Source organism: Chenopodium quinoa, unplaced genomic scaffold (assembly GCF_001683475.1).
Source record: "Chenopodium quinoa cultivar QQ74 unplaced genomic scaffold, ASM168347v1, whole genome shotgun sequence".
NCBI lineage: Eukaryota > Viridiplantae > Streptophyta > Magnoliopsida > Caryophyllales > Amaranthaceae > Chenopodium > Chenopodium quinoa.
Window position 1 is genome coordinate 254,271 of NW_018744626.1, and position 23,075 is coordinate 277,345.

The 23,075-nt window shown below is 36.8% G+C and overlaps 4 protein-coding genes across 5 annotated transcripts; 2 read left to right on the top strand and 2 right to left on the bottom strand.

Annotated features, from left to right (window-relative positions):
* Positions 1-1,029: 1,029 nt before the first annotated feature.
* Positions 1,030-7,104, bottom strand: LOC110700272 (glutamate--tRNA ligase, cytoplasmic-like). The gene is made up of 7 exons (XM_021877786.1): positions 6,731-7,104; positions 5,845-5,941; positions 5,581-5,734; positions 2,493-3,595; positions 1,910-2,377; positions 1,576-1,783; positions 1,030-1,400 (listed from the first exon to the last, which is right to left on the bottom strand). The coding sequence occupies exons 1-6, from the start codon at positions 6,865-6,867 to the stop codon at positions 1,577-1,579; spliced, it is 2,166 nt and encodes a 721-aa protein (XP_021733478.1). The 5' UTR covers positions 6,868-7,104; the 3' UTR covers positions 1,030-1,400; position 1,576.
* A 2,791-nt stretch (positions 7,105-9,895) lies between these two features.
* On the top strand, positions 9,896-10,799 carry LOC110700273. The gene is made up of 2 exons (XM_021877787.1): positions 9,896-10,041; positions 10,154-10,799. Exons 1-2 carry the CDS (start codon positions 10,034-10,036, stop codon positions 10,719-10,721), a joined length of 576 nt encoding a protein of 191 aa, XP_021733479.1. The 5' UTR covers positions 9,896-10,033; the 3' UTR covers positions 10,722-10,799.
* A 1,369-nt stretch (positions 10,800-12,168) lies between these two features.
* LOC110700274 (DEAD-box ATP-dependent RNA helicase 42-like) lies at positions 12,169-17,140 on the top strand. Of its 2 annotated transcripts, none has more exons than XM_021877788.1 (3): positions 12,169-12,346; positions 12,680-16,876; positions 16,979-17,140. In XM_021877788.1, the coding sequence occupies exon 2, from the start codon at positions 12,804-12,806 to the stop codon at positions 16,299-16,301; it is 3,498 nt and encodes a 1,165-aa protein (XP_021733480.1). In that variant the 5' UTR covers positions 12,169-12,346; positions 12,680-12,803; the 3' UTR covers positions 16,302-16,876; positions 16,979-17,140. The 2 variants fall into 2 exon arrangements, with proteins under 2 accessions (XP_021733480.1, XP_021733481.1); XM_021877789.1 differs by having other exon boundaries at positions 12,697-16,876.
* A 178-nt stretch (positions 17,141-17,318) lies between these two features.
* LOC110700276 (calmodulin-like protein 3) lies at positions 17,319-20,090 on the bottom strand. Its single transcript, XM_021877791.1, has one exon. It carries the CDS (start codon positions 19,472-19,474, stop codon positions 19,019-19,021), a length of 456 nt encoding a protein of 151 aa, XP_021733483.1. The 5' UTR covers positions 19,475-20,090; the 3' UTR covers positions 17,319-19,018.
* Between the last annotated feature and the right edge of the window lie 2,985 nt (positions 20,091-23,075).

A 23,075-nucleotide genomic window follows, 5' to 3' on the forward strand; every position in this document is an offset into this window, starting at 1 on the left:
GGAAGGGGAAGGAAGAACGAAGTGTTTTCCTTCCAAATCTCTCCAATGTTGCAGAGATTATTTTCTTAGAATTTAATCCCTCCATTTCTCTTCCTTCTAATTCCCTTTATCCCTAATTTGCTATCTAAATAAAAGAAACTCCCTCATCCATTTCCCACCAATTCCTTCAACCTAAACACACTCTTAATGTTTAGAACAACTAGTTCAGCTAATTAAGACTACTCTAAAAGCTATTTGTGATGCATTTGCATTTCAGGAATGAGGAGTTTGAATTCATCTAAAATCCAAATAAGAGATTATACAATATATAAATAAAATGTTTACGATTGAGAGTCTACACATTTGAAAGCTTGGGATTGATTAACTAATTGAAATTGGATTTTTGCTTTTTCTATCTAAGGTCATTCTTTGATGCACCTTGTTCTAATTGCGCCCGGGGTGCAAGTTCAAGGTACTCAAATATTTCCGAACAGAACTACAAAAGTACAAAGGGTACTGTGCTAGACGAGAGTTGATACACATACAATCATTGTATGTGGTCCCTATATACAATACCATTAGAATTTTGACACATCATAAAAAAGGGAAGAAAACTATGAGTCAAATATAAATTCAATTCAAATGGAACTTGGACCCATAATTTTAACTAATAAAAACATGACAAATTGTGGTTGTATGTAGGGACCACATACAACAATTGTATGTGTAGCCTTTACAGGCGCACCTGGGTGTAATTATATCCGAACAGATCTACAAAGGGTATTGGACTAGCTTTGACTCTTTGAGTGATTAGATCACATTACTGCAACAACAAAGGATCAGATGGAACACAAATAGAAAGAGGATCCAAAGGAAATTGATTTTGACACACCCCTACGTGAGAAGAACATAAAAAACTGTGCTCTCACGTAGGGGTATGCCAAAATCAATTAATGGTGTACCAAAATCATTTCCCGGATTCGAACTGTTGATTGCAATATTCACTTAGAAATCAGGAAGTTAAAGATTGAATATCCACTAAAAAAAACAACCCAAAAGTGTGAAAATAATTTGATTTGATTCTTTTTGAAATGAAAATCAAGCTTCACAGCAGTATATTATCAAAAATTCTGGAATAAAAACAAAGGATTTCAACACCATATGTCTTGTAATGGGAAAACATGATTTTGAGTTGACGTACAGGACACAGGGGCGAGGTTAGGATCTATAGCTTTGGATCAATTCTCAAACTAAGATGTTAATTCACTCGAATTCAATCCTCAACTGCATCTTACAACAAAATCTCCCAGAACCAAGTAAACTATCCTCTATCCCTCTGCATCCAGTAGCCTTCATATCTTCCAAGTCTAAGAAGTAAATGAGTCACGCTTATTTGTACTTCAATGTACCCAACAAGTTACCTACAATACAAAATTAAATTCATGAAAGGGCTTTGCAAATCTCCACTAGATACCACAATGGGTTTTATACTGATTATGCAGATTTATATATACTAAAAAAAATTTCAGATGTGGAGTTACTGTTAAAATGTAAAGACGAAATATTGAAGACAGCTAAATCTCAAGTAATTACTACCTTAATGTTGCCTCCCGTCTGGGATGGCAAAGAGAATAATTGGCTTAGAATGTCTCACATAGGGAACATCGCATCTGAAGTATCCCTTCCTCTCCAACTGAATAACTTCTCCATGTTTCAAATTTCGCATGTTTGCATCTCCAATAGCCAAAGTCTCTTTCTTAGTGACAGGGTTCAGCACATCGAGGAAATCCTCATCCTCTTCCACCTGAATCAAGTTCAAAAGGAAAATTGTTCAAAGAATCAGCTTATAAACCTTCTGATCAAATATTCACTTGTTAAATGATAGCAGCCTTCTGGACCCAAGAAAGTCAGAAAAAGATGAATAATGTACCTTCTTCTTTGAAATCAAGTAATCAAACTCCATAAGTTGAAGTTTAACTAACTCGTCAATCTCAGGCAGCCAGGTTAGCTTCAACTTAGTGGTTTTGACTGATCCATCTAGATTCAGAACCCCTATTAACTGTGCAACATTCCCAGCCTCGTCTTTCTTGATCTCTTTGATAATGGCATTACCCCAGTCCATGAATGTTACTTCTTCATTGACAGAGATGGCCTCTGCATCAGCATGGTCAATCCATATGTTCTTAGTGAATGTTGTGCACTTCTCTCCAGCACCTTCATACTTTTTATGACGTGGTATAATACGAGTAAATGGTTGCTCAGGGCCATCAGTCAGAGTCACCAAAACACAACGCTCTTCAATCACTGCAGTGTGTCTAGCACACACAGGATCAATGATCTTTTTGTTTATGGTCCAGAGCTTATCCCATTCCATGAGATTGAGATTTTTGGAAGCCCCCTGCAGAAAATATAAACAGATTTAATAGAATTATTTAAGGAAAAATAAAATATTAAAGGGAAGACTAAAATTTATTAGCTACTAATTGCATAGTAAAATTGATTGCCGTCATCACCTGCTCAAGTATGAACTGGATTAAAGCGTCAATCTTCAGCCCTCTACGGACAATGCCTTGCACGGTGGGGAATCGAGGGTCATCCCAGCCATCCACCTTTCCATTTTGAACAAACCAGAGAAGCTTTCGCTTGCTAAGAAGAGTATAGACCATATTTAGTCGACTAAATTCATATATATGAACTTTTCTTAGTCCCATATCCTGTTGAATCCTGTCATATTGAGCATTGCGATCATGATATTCACTAGACCTTAGAGCATGTGTTATTCCTTCCACGGAATCTACAAATGGACAGGCAAAGTCATAGGTTGGGTAAACCTTATACTTGGACCCTATCCGATGATGAGGCATTGGATTACATCTGTAGTAAACAGGGTCTCGCAGGGATTTATTTGGATCCTGCATATCCAGCTTACCTCTAATGCAACACATTAAACCCCTTTCAGATCCTGCAATCATTTCCTTCCATAACTCCAAGTTTTTCTCCACACTATTATTCCTGCATTTTGATTCAATCCCTTCCATTCTTTCTTTCTGCATTTGCTCACGTGGTGTATCATCAACATACGCTTTACCCTGGCGGATCAAATTCTCAGCCATTTCCATCAACTTAGGGAAATAATCAGAAGTATATGTAACATCATCATAAACAATACCCAGAGTCTCAATATCCTTGAGAAGGTTATCGACAAATTCATTACTCTCTTTGGCTGGGTTTGTGTCATCAAAGCGCACAATCAGACGTCCTTTATACCTTTCAGCAAAATACTTATTCAACAATGCTGCTTTTGAGTGTCCAATGTGAAGATACCCACTAGGCTCTGGAGCAAACCTTACACAAACTTTCCCCACTTCGGCATGAGGAAGATCTATTTCAGATCGGCTGGTTGTTTTGTTGTCACCACCAGTGCTCTTCGATTCATTTCGAGACTCTGGGTCTTTCGATTTCCCGCCAACTGGCTTCCCTGAGCCCTTTTTCCCAACATACGTTTGCAACACCTCACTCAAAGCACTGAATTCAGAGCTTAGAGAGTTATACCAACGCACCAAGTGTTGGTACTTCTTGTTGGATTTTCTCAAGCTTTCCCACCTTTGGCCAGCACCTACCAGAGGAAATTCCTTTAGAAAAAATAGAGAATGGATACATAGTTTCAACAAGTTAATAATGAAAAATAATTACAAAATAATGCTAGATACAAAATTACAAACTCCCACTGCAAATCCCAGTACACTTAAAAACTTAAAAACCATTTTGTAAAAATCTTGTTCTAAACCTACCTTTGCCCAATCTTCTTAGAACTGTTCCACCTTTAATTTAGCAAAGGAATAATCCCACATACAAGGGCTGTCTCATACATTAGTCCCTAATAGAGTAATAGTAATTACCTTCAACCTAAAGTGCATGTTATTTAGATATATATTTATTTAAGGCACCCAACCTCCACCTCCCTTCGGACTTGTCCTCTTCAACTTAGGTCATAACCTCATTAATTATTCTTGACAGAATCAGACACGTCACACACTTTTAAGTGTGTGGATAAGTGGTATAAGCAAATATCCAAATTTACAAATGAGAAAATTATAAAATAAAAAAAATAAAATAAAAAAATCATAATAAGGTGCTTTCCTGTCATTGAGTAGTGGTGAAGAGTCTGAAGACCTATCTCAATTTGAGAGACATAACTGAAATTTTGGCTGTCCAAGGAAAAAAAACTTATCCCTTCCACCCCACACTAAGGATGCAACAAAAACCCCTGCCTTGTCATAGGCTTAAAAGGAGGGGGAGGGGGGCAACACACATAGGTTAATGCAGTGATTTAATAAGTCAGAGTACACCCTCAACCAAAGATAAACATCAGTACATTTACTACCTGGCTCACAAAAAAATCACTTCCACCCTTATTAAGTCAAAATCTGAATATCTGTCATCTACAAGAGCTTATCAATAAGCAGGGACGTGAAATCATGAAAGACAAGCACAAAAATAGATACCTCTTATTTGATACAAAATAAATCCAAATGTTCCATATATAAAAAGGTGCACACAAAAGATGGGACATAATCAACTTTGACCCCTTGTTTGAATAAGAGAAGAGAAGTGCAAGGGAAGAAAGGATAAGGAAGAGGAACAAGTTCCCTTGTTTGGATAGTTGAGATAGGGAGAAGGAAAGGGAGTGATCTTTTTCCCTACCTCTTTAATAAATACAATCCCTTCAAATTTGGAAAGATTTGGGGGAGAAATGGAGATCCACCTCCCCCTCCCTTTCTTACCCCTCCCCTTCCTCTTCTCCCCCACCCCTCTCCCTTCCTTTCTATCTTGCTACCAATGTACTGTAAGTCATAATAGAGTAAGCAAAACTCCTGCATAGCTTGTCTATGACATCATATCTAATGTGAAGAAGGTGGCAGGTATTGCCTTTTCAAACAAGGGCTAAGGTGGCACATATACAGTCCCTTTGAGCTCACATATTCAAAATAATTTTTTAGGGCACTGGGTTGATAAAATGGCTTGTATTTTAAAGCTTTGGTGAACAATATAATTCTTAGTTAAATCTGCTGCTAAAGTGTCCACCATCACATGCATGTCTTTCTCCTATGCAGTGTATGCAGAATTCCCCCACAGCCTATCATTAGAAGCTCCCAGCACCCAGCCGAAGGACTGGGGAAAATGTGAACTTGGAAAGGAAGTGGTCAGATTATGGGCCTTAATCGAAGTGCCAAACAAAAACAAAACAGATGGAAGCGTGTAAGTGTGATATGGGGCAGAGCGGCCAGAGCAAGCAGAATGTTTTTACCAATTTGAAAACAGGAGCATTTTTCTTTTTACCATGAATCATATAACATCTACCCAAAAACATACAAATTATAAGCACAAGTAATAATCAGAAACAAATTCTTCAGAAGCTTTAAAGATTATGAATCTAGATGAGAGCTTCCTCAGTATATATATAACACATAAACCTTACTTCACATGATGACTAATATTTAAATTGCATATATTCTTCAGTAACCAAAGAAACCTCATCAGAAAATTCAAATTTAAAGTAATAAGTACTATTAACATCCAATGAGATTATAGACTCATTACCAGCAAGGGCAGCCCACAAAAAGATGTCAGCAATCGACACATCATGGGCAACCAATAAGGTATTAGTCGATAAGTAGGCATCCAGATAGCTGCAACCTGCTTCAAACTCAGATCCTTTCTCAAGAATAGGTAGATACTCCAACAATTGATCAATCTATACAGAAATGCAGCCCACAAAAAGATGTCAGCATCAGAAACACAGTTTAGGTTGAAGCATCTGAGCTGTTAAGACCAAAATGTATAAAGAATATAAGGAAAAAAAACCTCTCCAGTCTGAAATAAATCTTTCCCATATAGAGTCAGTTTATCCGCAACTCTGCCAATATATCGCAGAAGTACCAAGGTTCCACGGAGGTTTCCCCTATGATACCAAAAAACAGATATGAACGACACTTTAGTAGCCTGATAAATAGAGTTTTCTACAATGATAAAATTGCGGCAACATGGCTGTGAGGCATATCTTGGCAGAGCATGTATGATATTAACTCCCAATAACTCATAAAAATCACATACCAGATTCAACTATACGCAAATTGTAAGCTAAAAGATGCCACAACTACCTCCCCCCAATCTCTTTTAGTTTGATTGGATGAGAAAGACATGAAACTATGCTAATCCTTCCAAACAGCAATAAGTTCAATCAAACTCGCCATACATTTTGTTTTAGCAAAACGCATAAAATAAACATAAAAATTTATGGCCTAATTTGTTAACTTAATAGTGGGCTAGTAGCACCAAAACAAATCATGGTCTTTTTTTGAAATGACAACTTATTCAACACAAATTCATCATACAATTATGAAAGGGCAATTCATTTGAGCATCATTCTTCCCAGAACACCCCGCAATATTACACACAAATTCATTTATTCATTATCAATCCCATGATTTATAACCTCATAGTATACTCTATGCAATCATGAAACTTACAGCTAATTTCATTTCAACAATACAGTTATCTTTATCGAAACTCAACGTTACTAAATTAACCTAAAATTACCTACTGGAGTATTTAATTGCAGGAAAAAAGACCTAATTGTTCGATATCTTAAAAACAAAAAAACAAAAAAAAAAAAAAAAAAAAAAAAAGCAATTACAGAAAATCATATAAACAAGAAGAAAATGCAAAGATTAGAGAAGAAAAATTATACCCATTTGAGAAGATAAACTTGGGAGCAGAGCTAGATGGAAGAGACGGGTCAGGAGACAGAGAAATCCCAGCAATTTTAGCAGCAGCAATGACTGATAATGGAGGATTATCAGCTGCAAACGACAGCTTAATCTCCATTTTTGTTTCTCCCAATATTGAAAAATTGCAGGTGATATTGAAATCTATAATCTAGTATGCGATTTCAATGTAAACCCTTTCTAGGGTTTTAGGGGATACAGAATTATTGAAGAATGTTTTTTACGAATTACCCAGAACAAATTTACAATGAATCTGTGAAATTTGTTGAAGAGTGAAAGAGAAATGAGAGATGTTTGTAACTTTGTATTTTTATGAAATGGTGGCCGATTGTTTTTTGGGTCTTTCTATAACCATTTGATGGTTTTAGACTTTTGGACCCTATTATCCAATCATATTTTCAGCCCATTTTGGTCAATCAAAGTTGTACAACCCTCTTTTTACCATTCAAAACACTTTGTTTATTTATTTTATTTTTATTTATTTTTTAACAAAGTGAACTAACAACAAAAGACTAGAAAATAAAATAAAGCAAATCTCTACGCCTAGCACCCCCAGCAAGAGAGGGAGTATCTGAAGTCCTTGAGACCTTCCGAATATGACAAGTAGAAAAGGAGGATAAAATATCCCTGATTTCCTGAACAATCTAGACCACCGAAATATCTGATGACCCAAGCTCCATAGGCAACCGATGGATAATCATACAGTCAATGAGAAGATTATTCCGCATAAAAACCCATTGACAAGCATGTTTAAGCCAAAAAGACAAGCATGTAACTCAGAATGAAGCGCATAGCTTGTCGTACAAGCCCGGGAACCACCCCCAATCTAGGAAGAAGAGGGATCCCAAAAACACCATGTACCTACATTATGATTCTCTTGTTCCTAGGCACCATCAAAAATCATAACGATATCACGGGTCGTTTGACGATTACCCCGAAGAACCTGACTCACGTAAAGGCAAGAGAACCCAAGGGGAATACCATCAAAATAATTGGATAACTCACAAGCCTTTCCACTTATGTCACTCCAGTCAAAGGCGAGATCCAAAACAAATTAGGGAGAGTAAACTGCCGATCGAAACCTAACATTATTCTGGGTAAGCCAGATAGCCCAAAAGATCCTGAAGAAACGATCTAAAGCAGACCAGTTCTTGGTCGTAGCATAACTGGAAATAAGACTCGAGAACTAGTCGTGAAAAGGAAGAAGAGTATCAGGCGTGGGAAGTGAATCCCAAGGAATAGAATCCCATAAACGTCAAGAGAAAGGACAATCCTAAAATAAGTGTTCCACCGACTCAGAAGAAACATGACAAACACACACCCGTCGAATCAATCGGAACGCCCTTAAGTACTAGTAATCCCACCGTATGAAGAGCATTATGTAAATCTTTCCAAGCCATCATTTTCCACTTTGGAAGAACATGCAAACCCCATAACCATTTTCACCAAAAAGACAAAATTGAAGTGCAAGGTAAGGATAAATGCTGAGAAAGTAAACCTGTGTAGGCAGATTTGGCCGAGAAAGATCTATCCCGAGTGTATTTCCAATAAACAAAGTCATCAATCTTCTGTAACAAACGTTCTAAACCAAGAATCGCCGAAGCTACAAAATTAGGGAATAGATGCCTAACCAGAGACGCATTCCAAGCACCACAATTTGGAAAGTAACAAAGCATAAACCACAAAAGGACGTTCCTCTACATGAATACAATCCTTAGAAACAATCCTAACATTAGGCACCTAGCAATCCTGCAAGATGCTAACATTTTCACCCAAGCCTATCTTCCAAGCCAAACCCTTGGAAAGAGCTAACCCCCCCCCCCCGCGCCAAACCACGACTTCCCTAAGAAGGACGAGGACAAGTAATAGAAGGCTTGGAAGAAAGTAACGAAGGATACTTAGCTTTAAGGACCCGAGAAGCTAAGAGCTCAGGATTGAGCCTCAACCACCAAGCTTGCTTGGCAAGCAAAGCTAGATTAAAGGATCAAAGACGGCGATACCCAAGTGTACTTGTTACTTGTATACCTAATTTGAAACATTATCTCAAAACAAAAACTAGTAAAACATGTTAATATATGAATAATACAGAGTATGATTCAACGTATAAATAAGTTTTAATTAATGTTGATTAATTTTAAAATGTAAAAATCAAATCAAATGTAATTAATTAAATTAATTTTTTTTAGAAAATAGGTTAATTAATACTCGATAACACTAGAATCAATATAAATTGATTTCATTGATAATATTCAGTCATAATACTCAATAGTCATTTTGGTCCAATAAAATCAGGTGATTTGAACAAGACTTTGATTTCTCTTGCATTCTCTCTTCAAGACAAGATTATTAACTTTCTGATCATACCAACACTGCATATGAAAATTCTCATGAGGACCATTAGTTTCCAGTATTGCTCAACTATAAACGTCACTAACCTTAAAAGATGATGGCCCACAAAAGCATTACTTTGTAAAAAAAAAAAAAAAAAAAAAAAAATCTAAGGGACTATTATTAGTGCATTAACGCTAACATATTTCTTGTATAACTATATATTGTTACTTATCCTTAATCAATCACTAATCAATCACTTTTATTCGACATTCGATAGAGATATAATTTCAAGCAAATTGCCTTTTTTTTTTTTTAATTTTTTTTTAATTATAAAGGTATAACAAGTTACAACTTAATGTAATCAAATATGAACTATTCAAACCAACACGTATTCATTAAATTATGATGTAAGCGAGCATTTTTCACGTGCCAGGTGGCTCGACAATCAAAATCGTGCAAATGACAAACTTTCTACCATCGCTTTAATGATAAACGCTTTGTCGCCTTGAGATAAGAGTTACTTATAAATATAAATCATCACAACTTAGGGTATATTCTCTTACGTTGAAATTCAGTTCAGTTTAGTTCAGCTCAATTCAGTTCAGTTCAGTTTCCAATTTCGATCTCTTATAAAATATTCATTTCAATTCAGTTCACTTCAGCTGAGTTCAGTCAATGAGAACAGACCCTTAGACAAGATGGTCAAGACTCAAAAACACGTCAAATTGATAAGCTAGACAAATTATTAGGTAACATTCCTACTACTACCAACATTAAAATCCTAACAGTAATTAAGCCACAAATTCCTTTTTTACCCATCTTTCTGTCTTTCACCATCACTCTCCCTTCCAAGCACCATCGTCCTTTCCACACTCTACCCCTCCTACTCAATTTCAAAAAGCAACACATTCTAACAATTCATCTCCATCTTCAACATGGAAGGGTAAGCTACTTTCTCTCTTTCCCTTTATTCATCAATCAATCATTCAATTAAATTTCGCCATTATTACCAAAATCCAAGATTAACCTAGATTTTGTTTGTTGTTCAATTGCAGATCCGACTTCTACCCAGATCGTACAACCCAACAAACCCCGACATACTCAACCGCCGCATACTCCACCACAAGCGTCCACGTCACCGCCCTCGACGGCCTCGTCAACGTCAACTCCCTCTTCACAATCGCCGTCTTCGTCGGGCTCTCCCTCACCACTCCCGGCCAACGCAGCCTCGAGAATCGCACCTCCTGCGACGCCGGCATCGACGTCGCTAAAAAACTCCTCGTGTTCGAGGTCGTCTCGTTTAGCTTTTTCCTCTTCTCGTCCCTGGTTGCGCAGGGATTAAAGCTTGCAATCAACATATTAAATAGCAAGGATGTTGATGAGGTTTTTAGGGCCCACATTAATACCAAAGTATTGAGGGTTGGAATGTTGGGTTCTGCTATTGGAAGTGTTATGGGGTGTTTGTTTTTGATGTTGTCAATGGTTAATGTCATTGAAATTAGGTTGGGTTTGTTGAGTTGTGGGAGTAAATCTGCTACTCATGCTGTTGCTGCTTTGGTTATTCTTGTTACTTCTGCTCTTTTGGTTTATATTTCTACTGCTCTTTATGCTTTCTTGCATTGATTTCATGTATTCGGATTCTATTCGTTGTATAAAAATTGTGTCAATTTTCCAAGAAATTTGCTCTATTTTCTGGTGTTTTTTTGGTTGCATTTTGATTTGTTAATGCCTTTGATTGGTCTGTTGGGTGAAATCGAAGATAATTGTCTTAATTGTATGTATGTTGAATTTTGGCCTTATTGTTTGAGTTATTTATGGTTGTTTTCCTCATTGACCTAAGTATTGTGGATAAGTTTATGTTCCAATCAATGCTGGATGAACTTTCGAGTTTTCGGAATAACTAGCTTGTTATGTGCTTGGAGCTCAATTTGGTTAATTGAGCGGGTAACAATGGAGCATTAGTATTCTAAGGAGTCGCTTTGATAGATCGAGCTTAGCTCGTTAGTCCTAACTGGCTAACTTCGGTTGAACTTGGTGTTCTTGTAGTTTGAGCTGTTGTAATATAGTGTGATTGAGCTAGTTAAGCTAGGCCATTCTAGTACTGAACTGTTCTGGTGTCTTGGTGTACTTAAGTGAGTTAAGCCTGTCTCATTAGCCTCCATGGAGTTTTTATATACTGTTTGACGATTCATACAATCAATTTCATTTTACGAGTTTACTACTTCATTCAACATCATAGGAGAAAATCAGTATTCTAGTGGAATAGAGTCTTTTGCTCATATTGGTTGTGCTTTGAGGACTCAGAGCATTTCTTATAGATTTAGTCTCAACATCACTTGATCAGCGAGCTCTTAGTTCTTTGAACTACACAAAGCAAACTTTGGTCCTGTAAAAATTGTTGTGAGTAATAAGAAGCAGAGGTAGTAAATAAATAAAAGTTATTCCGATAAAACAAAAGTTATTTATGAACCCAGCAAAAATGAACAAACCAACCACGAACCCTTCCCTATCATCAATTAAAGCTTTAATTGGTCAAATTTAACCATAATACTGTAGATGGTTAAATTTGACCAAATAACCTACAAATTTGAGTTTCAGCGGCAATGATGAAACAACAAGAACATGAAGAGTGAGAAAATGGAGGTGGCGACGGTGGTGGACGAATTGAGGGGAGATGAACAAAGAGAGAGAAATTTCCGGGTAGATGAAGATAGAGCGGAAATCACAAGTAGTGTGGTTTTAAAAAAAAGTAAGGGTAATTTTGTAAATTCACAAAAAATACTAATTAAAAAAATAATCTACTTTGTTGCGAGTAATGTGCATCCATTTTTGGTAATGTGAAGCATCCACTTTTACAGTATTTGTTTTAAGGAAACTTTATAATTTTAGGGCAGTTTTACAACGGATATAAGAATACCTATTTTACGCCCCAATTGTTTTAAAAGTTTGTTATAAAAGTGTGCTAAAATCAATTTCCACAAACAAGGTAAAAACAAAACTTATGACGATGAATTCTGACCGTTGATATTATCTAGAACCTATAGATCTTAAGTCATCTGGCGGTTGACAACTTGACATATGCGCGTAATCTCCCGGCGCTTTTTTTCTCTTCCTCTTTGGAGGTTTTCAATTTTTCACTTATACGCTGCGCCATTCTATCTCCTCCGAGTTTTCCATTGAATCGCAGTCCATGTTCTCCATTGAAGCGCCTTCTGATATTTCTATCCTCCATTGAAGCAACTTCTCAGGTAAGTTCTTGTTTCTTTTTGTAATCTTCCGATATCAATTTCACAATCTAGGGTTTATCGTTGATCCAATTTAATTTAATTGTCAGTATAGCAAATTTAGGGTTCCGGAATTCTAAACTTTTGCTATCGAAATTATGAGCCTAATTAATTGAATCAAATTCGCCTTTTCTTCCTATAATTGTGTGACTTTTCGAGCCTGATTTGGTAGTTGAATCGAATTTGGTTGTTCATGTATTGCTGAACCCTTTAATTTTAGGTTTGAACTATGAAATTACCCTTGAATTTGATATGTGTGTGTTTATTGTCTTTCAATTTCTCACACTACAAAATTAGTGTTTTGCTGGCTGCAGTTGTAGGCGGCGAAGCAAGCGTTATTTGAGGAATTCATTAGTTTACCAGGCAATAATCTTTGTGGCATAATACAACTATTGTTTTGTTGAATTGATTGAGAGAATCTATGGGGGAATCTGAGGATGTGAAATCAAAGTCGAGGAAGGAGGAGATTGAGACCAAGGAGGAGTCTAGAAGGAGTCGAGGCCGTGAACATGAAAAAGAAAGAGAAAGGGACAGGGATAAGGAAAGGAATGGGGAAAAGGAGAAAAAGAGAGACAGGGAGAAGGATAGGGAGAGTAGGCGGTCGGAGAGAGATAGAAGTGTAGATGATAAGCATAGGGAGAGGGAAAGGGATCGGGATAGAGAGAAGCACAGGGATAAACACAGGGATAGGGAGAAGGAGCGGAAAAAGGATCACAAAGATAAGGATGGAGATAGAGAAAGTAGAGAGAAAGAGAGAGAAAAGGAGAAGGCAAAGGATAGAGAACGAGAGGAGAAAGAGAAGGAGCGGGAGAAAGAAAGGGATAGAGAGAGGGAACGGGAGAAAGAAAGGGAAAGAGAGAGGGAGCGAGAGAGGGAAAGGGAAAGAGATAAAGAGAGGGAGAGAGAAAGGGAACGAGAGAGGGAGAGGAGGGAAAGAGAAAGAGAACGCGAGAGGAGAGAACGTGAAAGAGAGAGGGAGAGGGAAAGGGAAAGGGTGAGGGAAGAAAGAGATAAGGAGAGAGAGAGGCGGCGCCGTGAAGCAGTAATTGATGACAGTGGCGATGAGAGGAAGGACAGAGATAGGAAACGGCGAAGGAGAGATGATGAGAACAAGGAGAGAGACCGAGAACGGAGTAAATCAAGAGACCGAGAAAGAAGTAAATCAAAAGATCGAGATAAAAGCAGATCACATAGGCACCGGGATGATAGTGTGGACAGCCAGAAGAAGAAGAGTGATGATGAGCCTGACAGAATTCAGGAATTAATGGAGACAAAGGAACAGGACATGGAGGAGGAACAGAAGAGATTGGATGATGAGATGGAGAAACGGAGGAGGAGAGTTCAGGAATGGCAAGAGCTGAGAAGGAAAAAGGAAGAAGAGGAACGACAACAGCTTGGGGAGGCAAATGCTGAAGAACCTAAAGCAGGTAAGAAGTGGACACTAGAAGGTGAATCTGATGATGAAGAACCTGCTACAGAAGGGCAGTCAGATACAGATATGGATGTGGATAGAGTATTTAAACCGCCAGTTGAAGCTGGTGAACCTATGGCTGTTGATGTTGAGAATGGAAATGCATTACCTAATGGGGGTGCTGCTGCAGCTGAAGAGGAAGATATTGATCCTCTGGATGCCTTTATGAACTCAATGGTGTTGCCTGAAGTTGAGAAACTGAGTAGTGCTGTGCTTGATACAGAAAGTACTGAATTGAATGGCAAGGATAAAAATATTGAACAAAGCAATGGTGAGGTGTCTAAGAAAGCTCCAAAGAAATTTCTTGGAAGAATAATGCCTGACGAGTATTCAGACCCTGAGTACGAGGATCAAGAGGACGGGGGAATGAATTTAGAGGATGAAGATGATGATGAGTTTGTTAAAAGGGTGAAGAAGACTAAAGCTGAGAAATTAGCCATAGTTGATCATTCAAAGATTGATTATATAGACGTCAGGAAGAATTTTTACATTGAAGTAAAGGATATTGCAAAGATGACTCTTGAGGAAGTTGATGCTTACAGGAAGGAGCTGGAGCTGAAAGTTCATGGAAAAGATGTGCCAAAGCCAATCAAAACCTGGCACCAAACTGGACTAACAACTAAAATTCTGGAGGTGATCAGAAAGATGAACTTTGAGAAGCCAATGCCAATCCAAACTCAGGCTTTGCCCGTAATTATGAGTGGTCGAGATTGCATTGGTATTGCAAAAACTGGTTCGGGAAAGACCTTGGCTTTTGTGTTGCCAATGTTGAGGCACATTAAGGACCAGCCACCTTTGATGTCTGGAGATGGTCCAATAGGACTTATTATGGCCCCTACAAGAGAGCTAGTCCAGCAAATTCACAATGACATAAAGAAATTTGCCAAAGTAATGAATTTGACCTCTGTACCTGTATTTGGTGGCTCAGGTGTTGCGCAGCAAATAGGTGATCTGAAGAAAGGAGCAGAGATTGTTGTATGCACCCCTGGTAGAATGATAGATATACTTTGTACAAGTGGTGGTAAAATAACAAATCTTAGAAGAGTTACCTTCTTGGTCATGGATGAAGCTGACAGGATGTTTGATATGGGTTTTGAACCTCAGATAACGAGAATTGTCCAGAACATAAGACCAGACCGTCAAACTGTATTATTTTCTGCTACCTTTCCTCGTCAGGTTGAGGTTTTGGCAAAGAAAGTCCTGAATAAACCGGTGGAAATCCAGGTTGGTGGGAGAAGTGTTGTTAACAGAGACATAACCCAGATGGTTGAAGTTAGGCCTGAAAGTGAAAGGTTTCTTAGACTCTTGGAACTGCTTGGGGAGTGGTATGAAAAGGGAAAGATTCTGGTCTTTGTCCATTCCCAAGATAAATGTGATGCATTGTTTAAGGATTTACTCAAGAGTGGTTATCCTTGTCTTTCTCTTCATGGTGGAAAAGATCAGGGGGACCGTGAATCCACCCTTGCAGATTTTAAGAGTAATGTGTGCAACTTATTGATTGCTACTAGCATTGCTGCTAGGGGTCTTGATGTAAAGGATCTTGAGCTAGTAGTTAATTTCGATGTCCCCAACCATTATGAAGACTATGTTCATCGTGTTGGCCGGACAGGTCGTGCTGGTCGCAAGGGGCATGCTATTACTTTTATTTCTGAAGATGAAGAAAGATATGCTCCTGATCTTGTGAAAGCTTTGGAACTCTCAGAGCAGCCCCTTCCACAGGATCTGAAAGCGCTTGCCGATGGGTTCTTGGCAAAGGTGAGACAGGGTCTTGAGCAAGCCCATGGAACAGGTTATGGTGGAAGTGGGTTTAAGTTTGATGAGCAGGAGGATGAAGCACGGAAAGCAGCGAAGAAAGCACAGGCCAAAGAGTATGGTTTTGAGTTTGACAAGTCAGATTCAGAGGATGAAGACGATGAAGTCCGCAAAAGAACAGATGTTACTGTACCCAACCCTGCTCTTGGTGGGCAAGGGTTACCAGATACTACAGGGCATCCTGCCTCGGTGTCGGGCACAGCTGGCTCAGTGCCTGGCTCTATACTGTCAATCAATTCAGCAGATAATCCAGCTAGGGCAGTTGCCCTCGCCGCATCAATGAAGATACTACAGAATTTAGCCAAGCTACAACAAGATGCAATGCCTGAGCACTATGAGGCAGAACTTGAAATCAATGATTTCCCACAGAACGCTCGCTGGAAGGTGACTCATAAGGAGACCTTGGGTCCTATATCTGACTGGACTGGAGCTGCCATCACAACTAGGGGACAGTATTATCCTCCTGGCAAGGTTGCAGGTCCTAATGAACGTAAACTATACCTCTTCATCGAGGGACGTTCAGAGCATTCAGTCAAAACAGCTAAAGCAGAACTGAAGAGGGTTTTGGAGGATATCACATCGCAAGCTATCTCTCTTCCAGGCGGGGCCCAACCTGGCAGGTATTCTATTCTCTGATAACCAGAGTCTTAATTGTACTGCCTTAATGGTAGTACATTGGTCATCCTGAGATTGGAATCAGTATTAGATGCTGCTGGTGTACCATCATCCATTTGCTTTGCTATACTTTATTAATGTTTTGCTTACTTTTGTAACATTAAGTCTGGTTGTCATTTCTTAAATGATTCTGTTGTGATGGATGAGACTTGCTAAGCTATGATGCTCTAAACTTGGTACATCATTCATCTTTATATCTGATTTTGCTTGTGAGGAGTAGAAATTCATTGGTATGTGTCAGATTAGGGGTATGAGGATATTCATGGATAAACCTGCCTAAATGCTATCCATTTCTATGTTTTTTCCCATACATATGTTGTAGTTCACTAATTTGACTTAACAGTTCAGCATTTGAATATTTATGCTTGATCTCTGGTAGTCCGTGCCTCTTTTGATCGATTTCTTTTTTCCTTTTTTTTCCTCTCGTTTTCATCTTTAACCTGAGCTCGAGGGAGGATCAGAGGAGACCATTGCCTTTTGACAGAAGTGGCTTACTGTCTTGCATGGCTTCTGGAGGCTTACAGAAAGCAATTTGGGTACCTGCACTTCAAGCCTTCAATTATGATGGATCTCATTGACTGATTTCTTGATATTTTGGTCGGGGTGAAAGCTCATATGTTTTTTTTTGCTGATTGTAGGTCTGACAGTTGGAAAACCAGAAGCACTTCCTTGTATAAGCTTAAATGGGGTTATTGCAATTGCTTCCCCCCAGAAGTATCTTTATAGCTTTGTGATATTGTATGTTGAAGATATTGTGATTGGTTAGGTTCTGTTCAAGGTTAAATTTAGATTACGATTTATCTTTTGCTCTCAAATAAATCCTTTGGCTACCTTGCTAGTTTGTCAAATTTTGTCAGTTTCTAGTTTGGTTAGATCGGGGTCGGGAATTTGATGAAGGTGATGATGTATAATTGACAGGAAGACCGACCTTAGATTATGCTTACTAGTTTGGTTAGATCGGGTAGGGAGTTTGTTGAAGGTGATGATGTATATATAGACTGGATGACTTGCCTTAGATTATGGTTAATTGTTTAGCTTGTTATTGGACAGTGATGGACTGGTGTTATGTACCGCTGTTTGCTGAGATCTTATGAACTTTGGAGACTTATGTTATGGATCCTGAGTTTTGTAGCACTGGGGAGTGTAAAGATAATGAAGGATGTGAATCAACTGGCATTACTTGGATACTATTTAAGATATTGTAGTTAGTGGTTAATTTTAGGTAGAAAGACTTTAGAATTCCAACTTTTGGGAGTATATACTAGAAAGTAGATTGGTTGACTGGAAAAAAAACCCAGGTAGTGACCTCATGTAGCTGTATGCCTGAACCTCCTCGGTAGTTTATGTCTCACCACAGAGAAAGTAAGTTGCCTAGCAGTCTATGTTGCTTAGACCGGATTTGGGTGTTGTGCCTGATATGTTGGATCCTCTGACACTAGATTTTACAAAAATCTATATTAAGCGACTATATACTCCGTATTTAGGTGTCGTGTTGAAAGATCCGACATTCAACACTCAACGTGCGACAGGGTGTCAAGTTAACATAGCTAGCTGCTAGTTAAATGAAAGCTTTACTGCACAAAAAGAAAGTTACTCCATTTTTGTGAAGTCTATCATTCTATGTCTTGCCATGAAACTACATGAGCGGGTTATTTACTTTCTCCTTATCCCTCACATGACCAGTTATAACCAGATCTAGAGGATTGGCTGTTGAACCTCTGAAGGCTTTTCGGGAGTTTTGATTACAGTAAGACTGGATGGAGTTATTAGAAGATCATGGATGTTGTAGATTGCCTTTTGTCTGTTTTCCAGGTCCTGAAGTTCTTAGAGATAATAAACACTCTTTTTGCGCGGTTCTTGCTGTCTAAGCCTAGCTTTGCAGGGCCTCAGGTGTACGCCGTGTACCCTCTGATTTTCATAAGAGGGTCGTCAACTGTTTGGTCCTATAGGCTTTTCGATTTTTCAATCCACTAATCCAGGATCCTTTAGGCTATTATGCTTGTACTGATCATTACTTGATTTAAGGATGGGCAAATCAGTTACCAGTATAATTACTTGAACACGGGTTAGAGACAAAGATTGAGTTAAATCAGGCCTGAAGGTTGAACTCGTATTAGCTTAGTTAGAATCGATTAGAGACAATACACATATATTCTTCATAAGATAATATACAGAGTAACAATATGTGACTTGTGCATAACCATGATTACAATAATGGTGATGTTTATATAGCTCAATCTTATTATCATGTTTTACAAATTGATTCAATAACATAAAAATTCTTATTCCATGTTAAACAAAATTATATATATATTAAAAAAAAATGTACCTATGATTAACAGCATTTTAGTTACTAATGTACAAAAAATTAAAAAAGAAAGGAAAAGGAAAAGAAAAAGAATGAAGAAAATTATCACAAATCTCAATGTTAACAAAACCCCATCATTGATAATCTAGGTTATACAAGAATCAAAAATACAATTTTTCCATGAATTTCATAAAAATTAGAGATCTTACTATAATCTCTTTCCATGCATCCTCCTCCAATGAGGATTAATCAATACGAAGTATAATTTTCTTCTTCAATCTTGTTTATATTAATCTTCCTTTAGTTTTTCTTTCTTTCTTTTGAGGCTTCAAATATCTTAAGCAAGAAAAAACGAAACAAAATAAAATATCTATGAACCTAAAGCAGCAAATCCACCACCTTTCATCATTTGCTTAAACTCTTTATAATTAACCATTCCATCACCATCAACATCCACCTTGCTAATCATCTTCTTACAATCATCAATTGTTCTTCCTTGCTTCAAACCCAATGATTGTAGAACAGATCTCAACTCCTCGACGGTTATAAAACCGTCACCATTTTGATCAAACACGTTGAATGCCTCCCTCATGTCCTCCTCCTCGTCCCTCTCGTCCATTATTGTTTGGTACAAAGCACCAAATTCTTCCATATCAACATAACCATCCTTATTCACGTCGATTTTTTCTATCATTTGACTAAGCTCTCTATCGGGAATGTATATTCCCAAATTTTGTAGAGAATCGTTTAACTCCTTTTTCGTGATCTTCCCATCTCCATTCCGGTCAAACATCTGAAAAACTCTTTTGAGTTCTGCTTGATCCATTACTTTGAACTTAGATCCCTCCAAATAAACAAACAACAACGTTTGACTTACGTACCTTTCTTTGTATTATTATAATGATCTCTTTACAATCTCCAAATAAGGAGATGGTTAAATTTAATGTGATGACTTTGAAATGAACATCGAGATAAGAGGAAAAAACAGACCTTTAGAACAAATGCAACAAACAAAGAGGATAATAGAAAGGGAAAGTAAGTTTCGAAAACAAAAAAAAAAAAATTGGCAAAATTAATTTGGGAGAGATTTTGTTTTTGTGAAATGAGGGGCAAAAAAGTTGTACCCCAAAAAATTGGATGCAAAAGATGAAAATTGGTAGAATTGAGTAGGATAATTAGGAGAAGAGGCAAGAATTTCGAAGAGTCGTTGATTTATAAGTAGTTAGTTGGATATATACTTGTCTCTTTCTGTTTTAAGGGGTTTAGATTATGCAATTTAATTTTATCTTTTTTTAAAAGGGAGTTGGAATTGGCGCGTTTTTCGTCGTGGCTAGCTCATTCTTAATTCATGGAGTCCATAACTGTTGGAATACTTGGTCTTAATCACATGCTTTTGGTTGTTTAATTATATAATTAATAATAACGTAGTATAATTATTGAGAATTTACAAGTAAAATACTCTTGTTTTGGACTTGGTATGTTTAAAATAGAAGGTACATGACTATCTTTTTTTATTGTCTAGAAACTAAGAGTTGACAAAATGAATTTTTAATGAATTAAATCGAGTGTAAGATAACCACATTGAGCATATAAGAAGACTCGGTGTATTATAACCCTACATAAATGGGTAGGTTTAACTTTGTTAATGGTTTATTTACCCAAGTCAAATTGGAAAAAACTCCTGATGATTGAAAGTTAGTCAAATACGGACTGAATAATAACTTTCACATCTTAAGCTAGATTGCCTAGATGTATCTAATTAACAAACATGTTATGGTGATTTGTGTTAGTTGATTGATTAAACGAGTTTTTTCAAGTTAACAATTTTACCCAATTAAATTAAAATCATGTCAATTTTACTAAATACACTAAAGTTATTGAAATATGAGTTTAAATGATCAACCTATTACATAGATTAAACAAATTGAAATATGAGTTGAAATTATCAATTTTTATTGACGGAAAAAACTATCAAATTTTACTCCTACAAATATGCAACTACTTTATTCATAATTTACATTTTTTTTCTTTGAAGAAACTCCAAAGGGCGAGCTTAATGACATAGCTTAGCCAAGTTATGTAATACTTATTTTGATTTTAGAGTTTGGTTGGAGGAATATCCTCATGATGTATCTGAACTAGTTTTGGCTGATTTAAGCCAAGTTGATGTTTAATAATATTGCCTGTGCTTCCCGTAAAAAAAAAAAGGGCGTGCTTAATTAATCAAACCCTGCATAATTTACAATTAATTAATCAATATAAAAATAAATTAAAATCACTTTATACAAAAAAATATGCAACTCTAAAATCTATAATGTATTATAATGTACCTAATCCTAATAATATTTTCTTTAGAAAAGATATTACGGAGTATAAAGTATGAAGCACACAATATTTTTAACTCTGAATTTTATTAAATTTGCAATCAATGACAAATTAGATTAAGTAAATTTTGTTTTGTATAGATATATATATATATATCTTTATTGAGATCTTTATAGACATCTTTATTGGTGTCTTATGGTTTCAAACCTCCTTATGTCACCCCCAAGCATACAATTTATTTTTGAAAAATGGTAAAAAATTGACACGAAATCGTATATTATAACCTTCAATTTTGGACATTTTTTTAAACCAAGAATAAAAATTTCCGAAATGCTTACCATGGATCTTAATACACCCCGGGAGTTCATTTGGGTGGGTACAACCATCCAATATGCCTTTAAATCGTTAATTTAAATTACCCGTTTACAACTTGTACCAATTTCATAAACTCAAGTATACGACGGACATTTATAACAACATATCATGGGCAATAATGGTTCCAAACTTCATTATATGACCCCACGATATATCCCCTACTATCTCAAGAATTTTCAACACCGGGTACCGAAACCTCCAAAATTCTTCAAAAAACGTGGATAATAGACTTCAATTTGGCAATTTTTAACTTTTTTTGGCCTGGAAATAAAAATTTCCGAGATTTTTACCATGGATCCTTCCTTCGTGAGTCCAATTGGATGGGTAGAACCATCCAATTATCCTTTAAACGTTCAATTTATCCGTTTACAACTTGCATCGATTTAATAAACTCAAGTCTATCAGGACATTTATGACAACATATAAAGATCATATAGGGTTTCAAACTTCATTATATGACCCCACGATATATCCCATACTATCTCAAGAATTTTCGACATCGGGTACCGAAACCTAAAAAAATCTTCAAAAAGCGTGGATAATCGGCTTCAATTTTGGCAATTTTTGACTTTTTTTGGCCAGTAAATAAAAATGGCCGAGATGTTTACCATAGATCCTAATACCCTCCGGAAGTCCAATTGGGTGGGTGGAACCATCCAATTATCCTTTAAACGTTCAATTTATCCGTTTACAACTTGCATCGATTTAATAAACTCAAGTCTATCAGGACATTTATGATAACATATAATGATCATATAGGGTTTAAAACGCCATTATATGACCCCACGATACATCCCCTACTATCTCAAGACTTTTCGACAACGGGTACTTAAACCTCCAAAATTCTTCAAAAAGCGTGGATAATAGGCTTCAATTTGACAATTTTTGACATCTTTTCGCCCGAAAATAATAGTTGCCAAGATGTTAACCATGGATCCTAATACCCTCAGGGAATCCACTTGGGTGAGTGGAACCATCCAATTATCCTTTAAACGTTCAATTTATCCGTTTACAACTTGCATCAATTTAATAAACTCAAGTCTGTCAGGACATTTATGACAACATATAATGATGATATAGAGTTTCAAACGGCATTATATGTCCACGAGATGTATCCCCTACTATCTCAAGACTTTTCGACACCGGGTACCGAAACCTTTAAAATTCTTCAAAAAGCGTGGATTATAGGCTTCAATTTTGGCAATTTTTGACTTTTTTTGGCCTGAACATAAAAATTGCCGAGATGTTTATTATGGATCCTAGTATCCTCCGGGACTCCAATTGGGTTGGTGGAACCATTCAATTTTCTTTTAAACGTTCAATTTATCCTTTACTTGCCTATGACATATTGACATGTGCCCTTGGGGCCGAAGCCCCTATTGTAGGATGACGATCAAGGAATTTGGGAATTACCTAGTTTCATTACACAATATAATATATAAAGGCTATTTCAAAATATATATATATATATATATATATATATATATATATATATATATATATATATATATATATATATATTTATATAAAGGCGAAATCAAGGAGGACATTTGACAATGTTACATTAAAAAATTTCCCTCTAATAGTACTTGTTTTTTTACAAGATTATTGTTATTAGAAAAAAGAATTTTATCTAAATGGTAACATTTGTTTTTGTATTTTATATCATTTTATATAAAATCTAAACTAAATTTCTAAAAAATATTGAGTCATTATGATTATTTAGC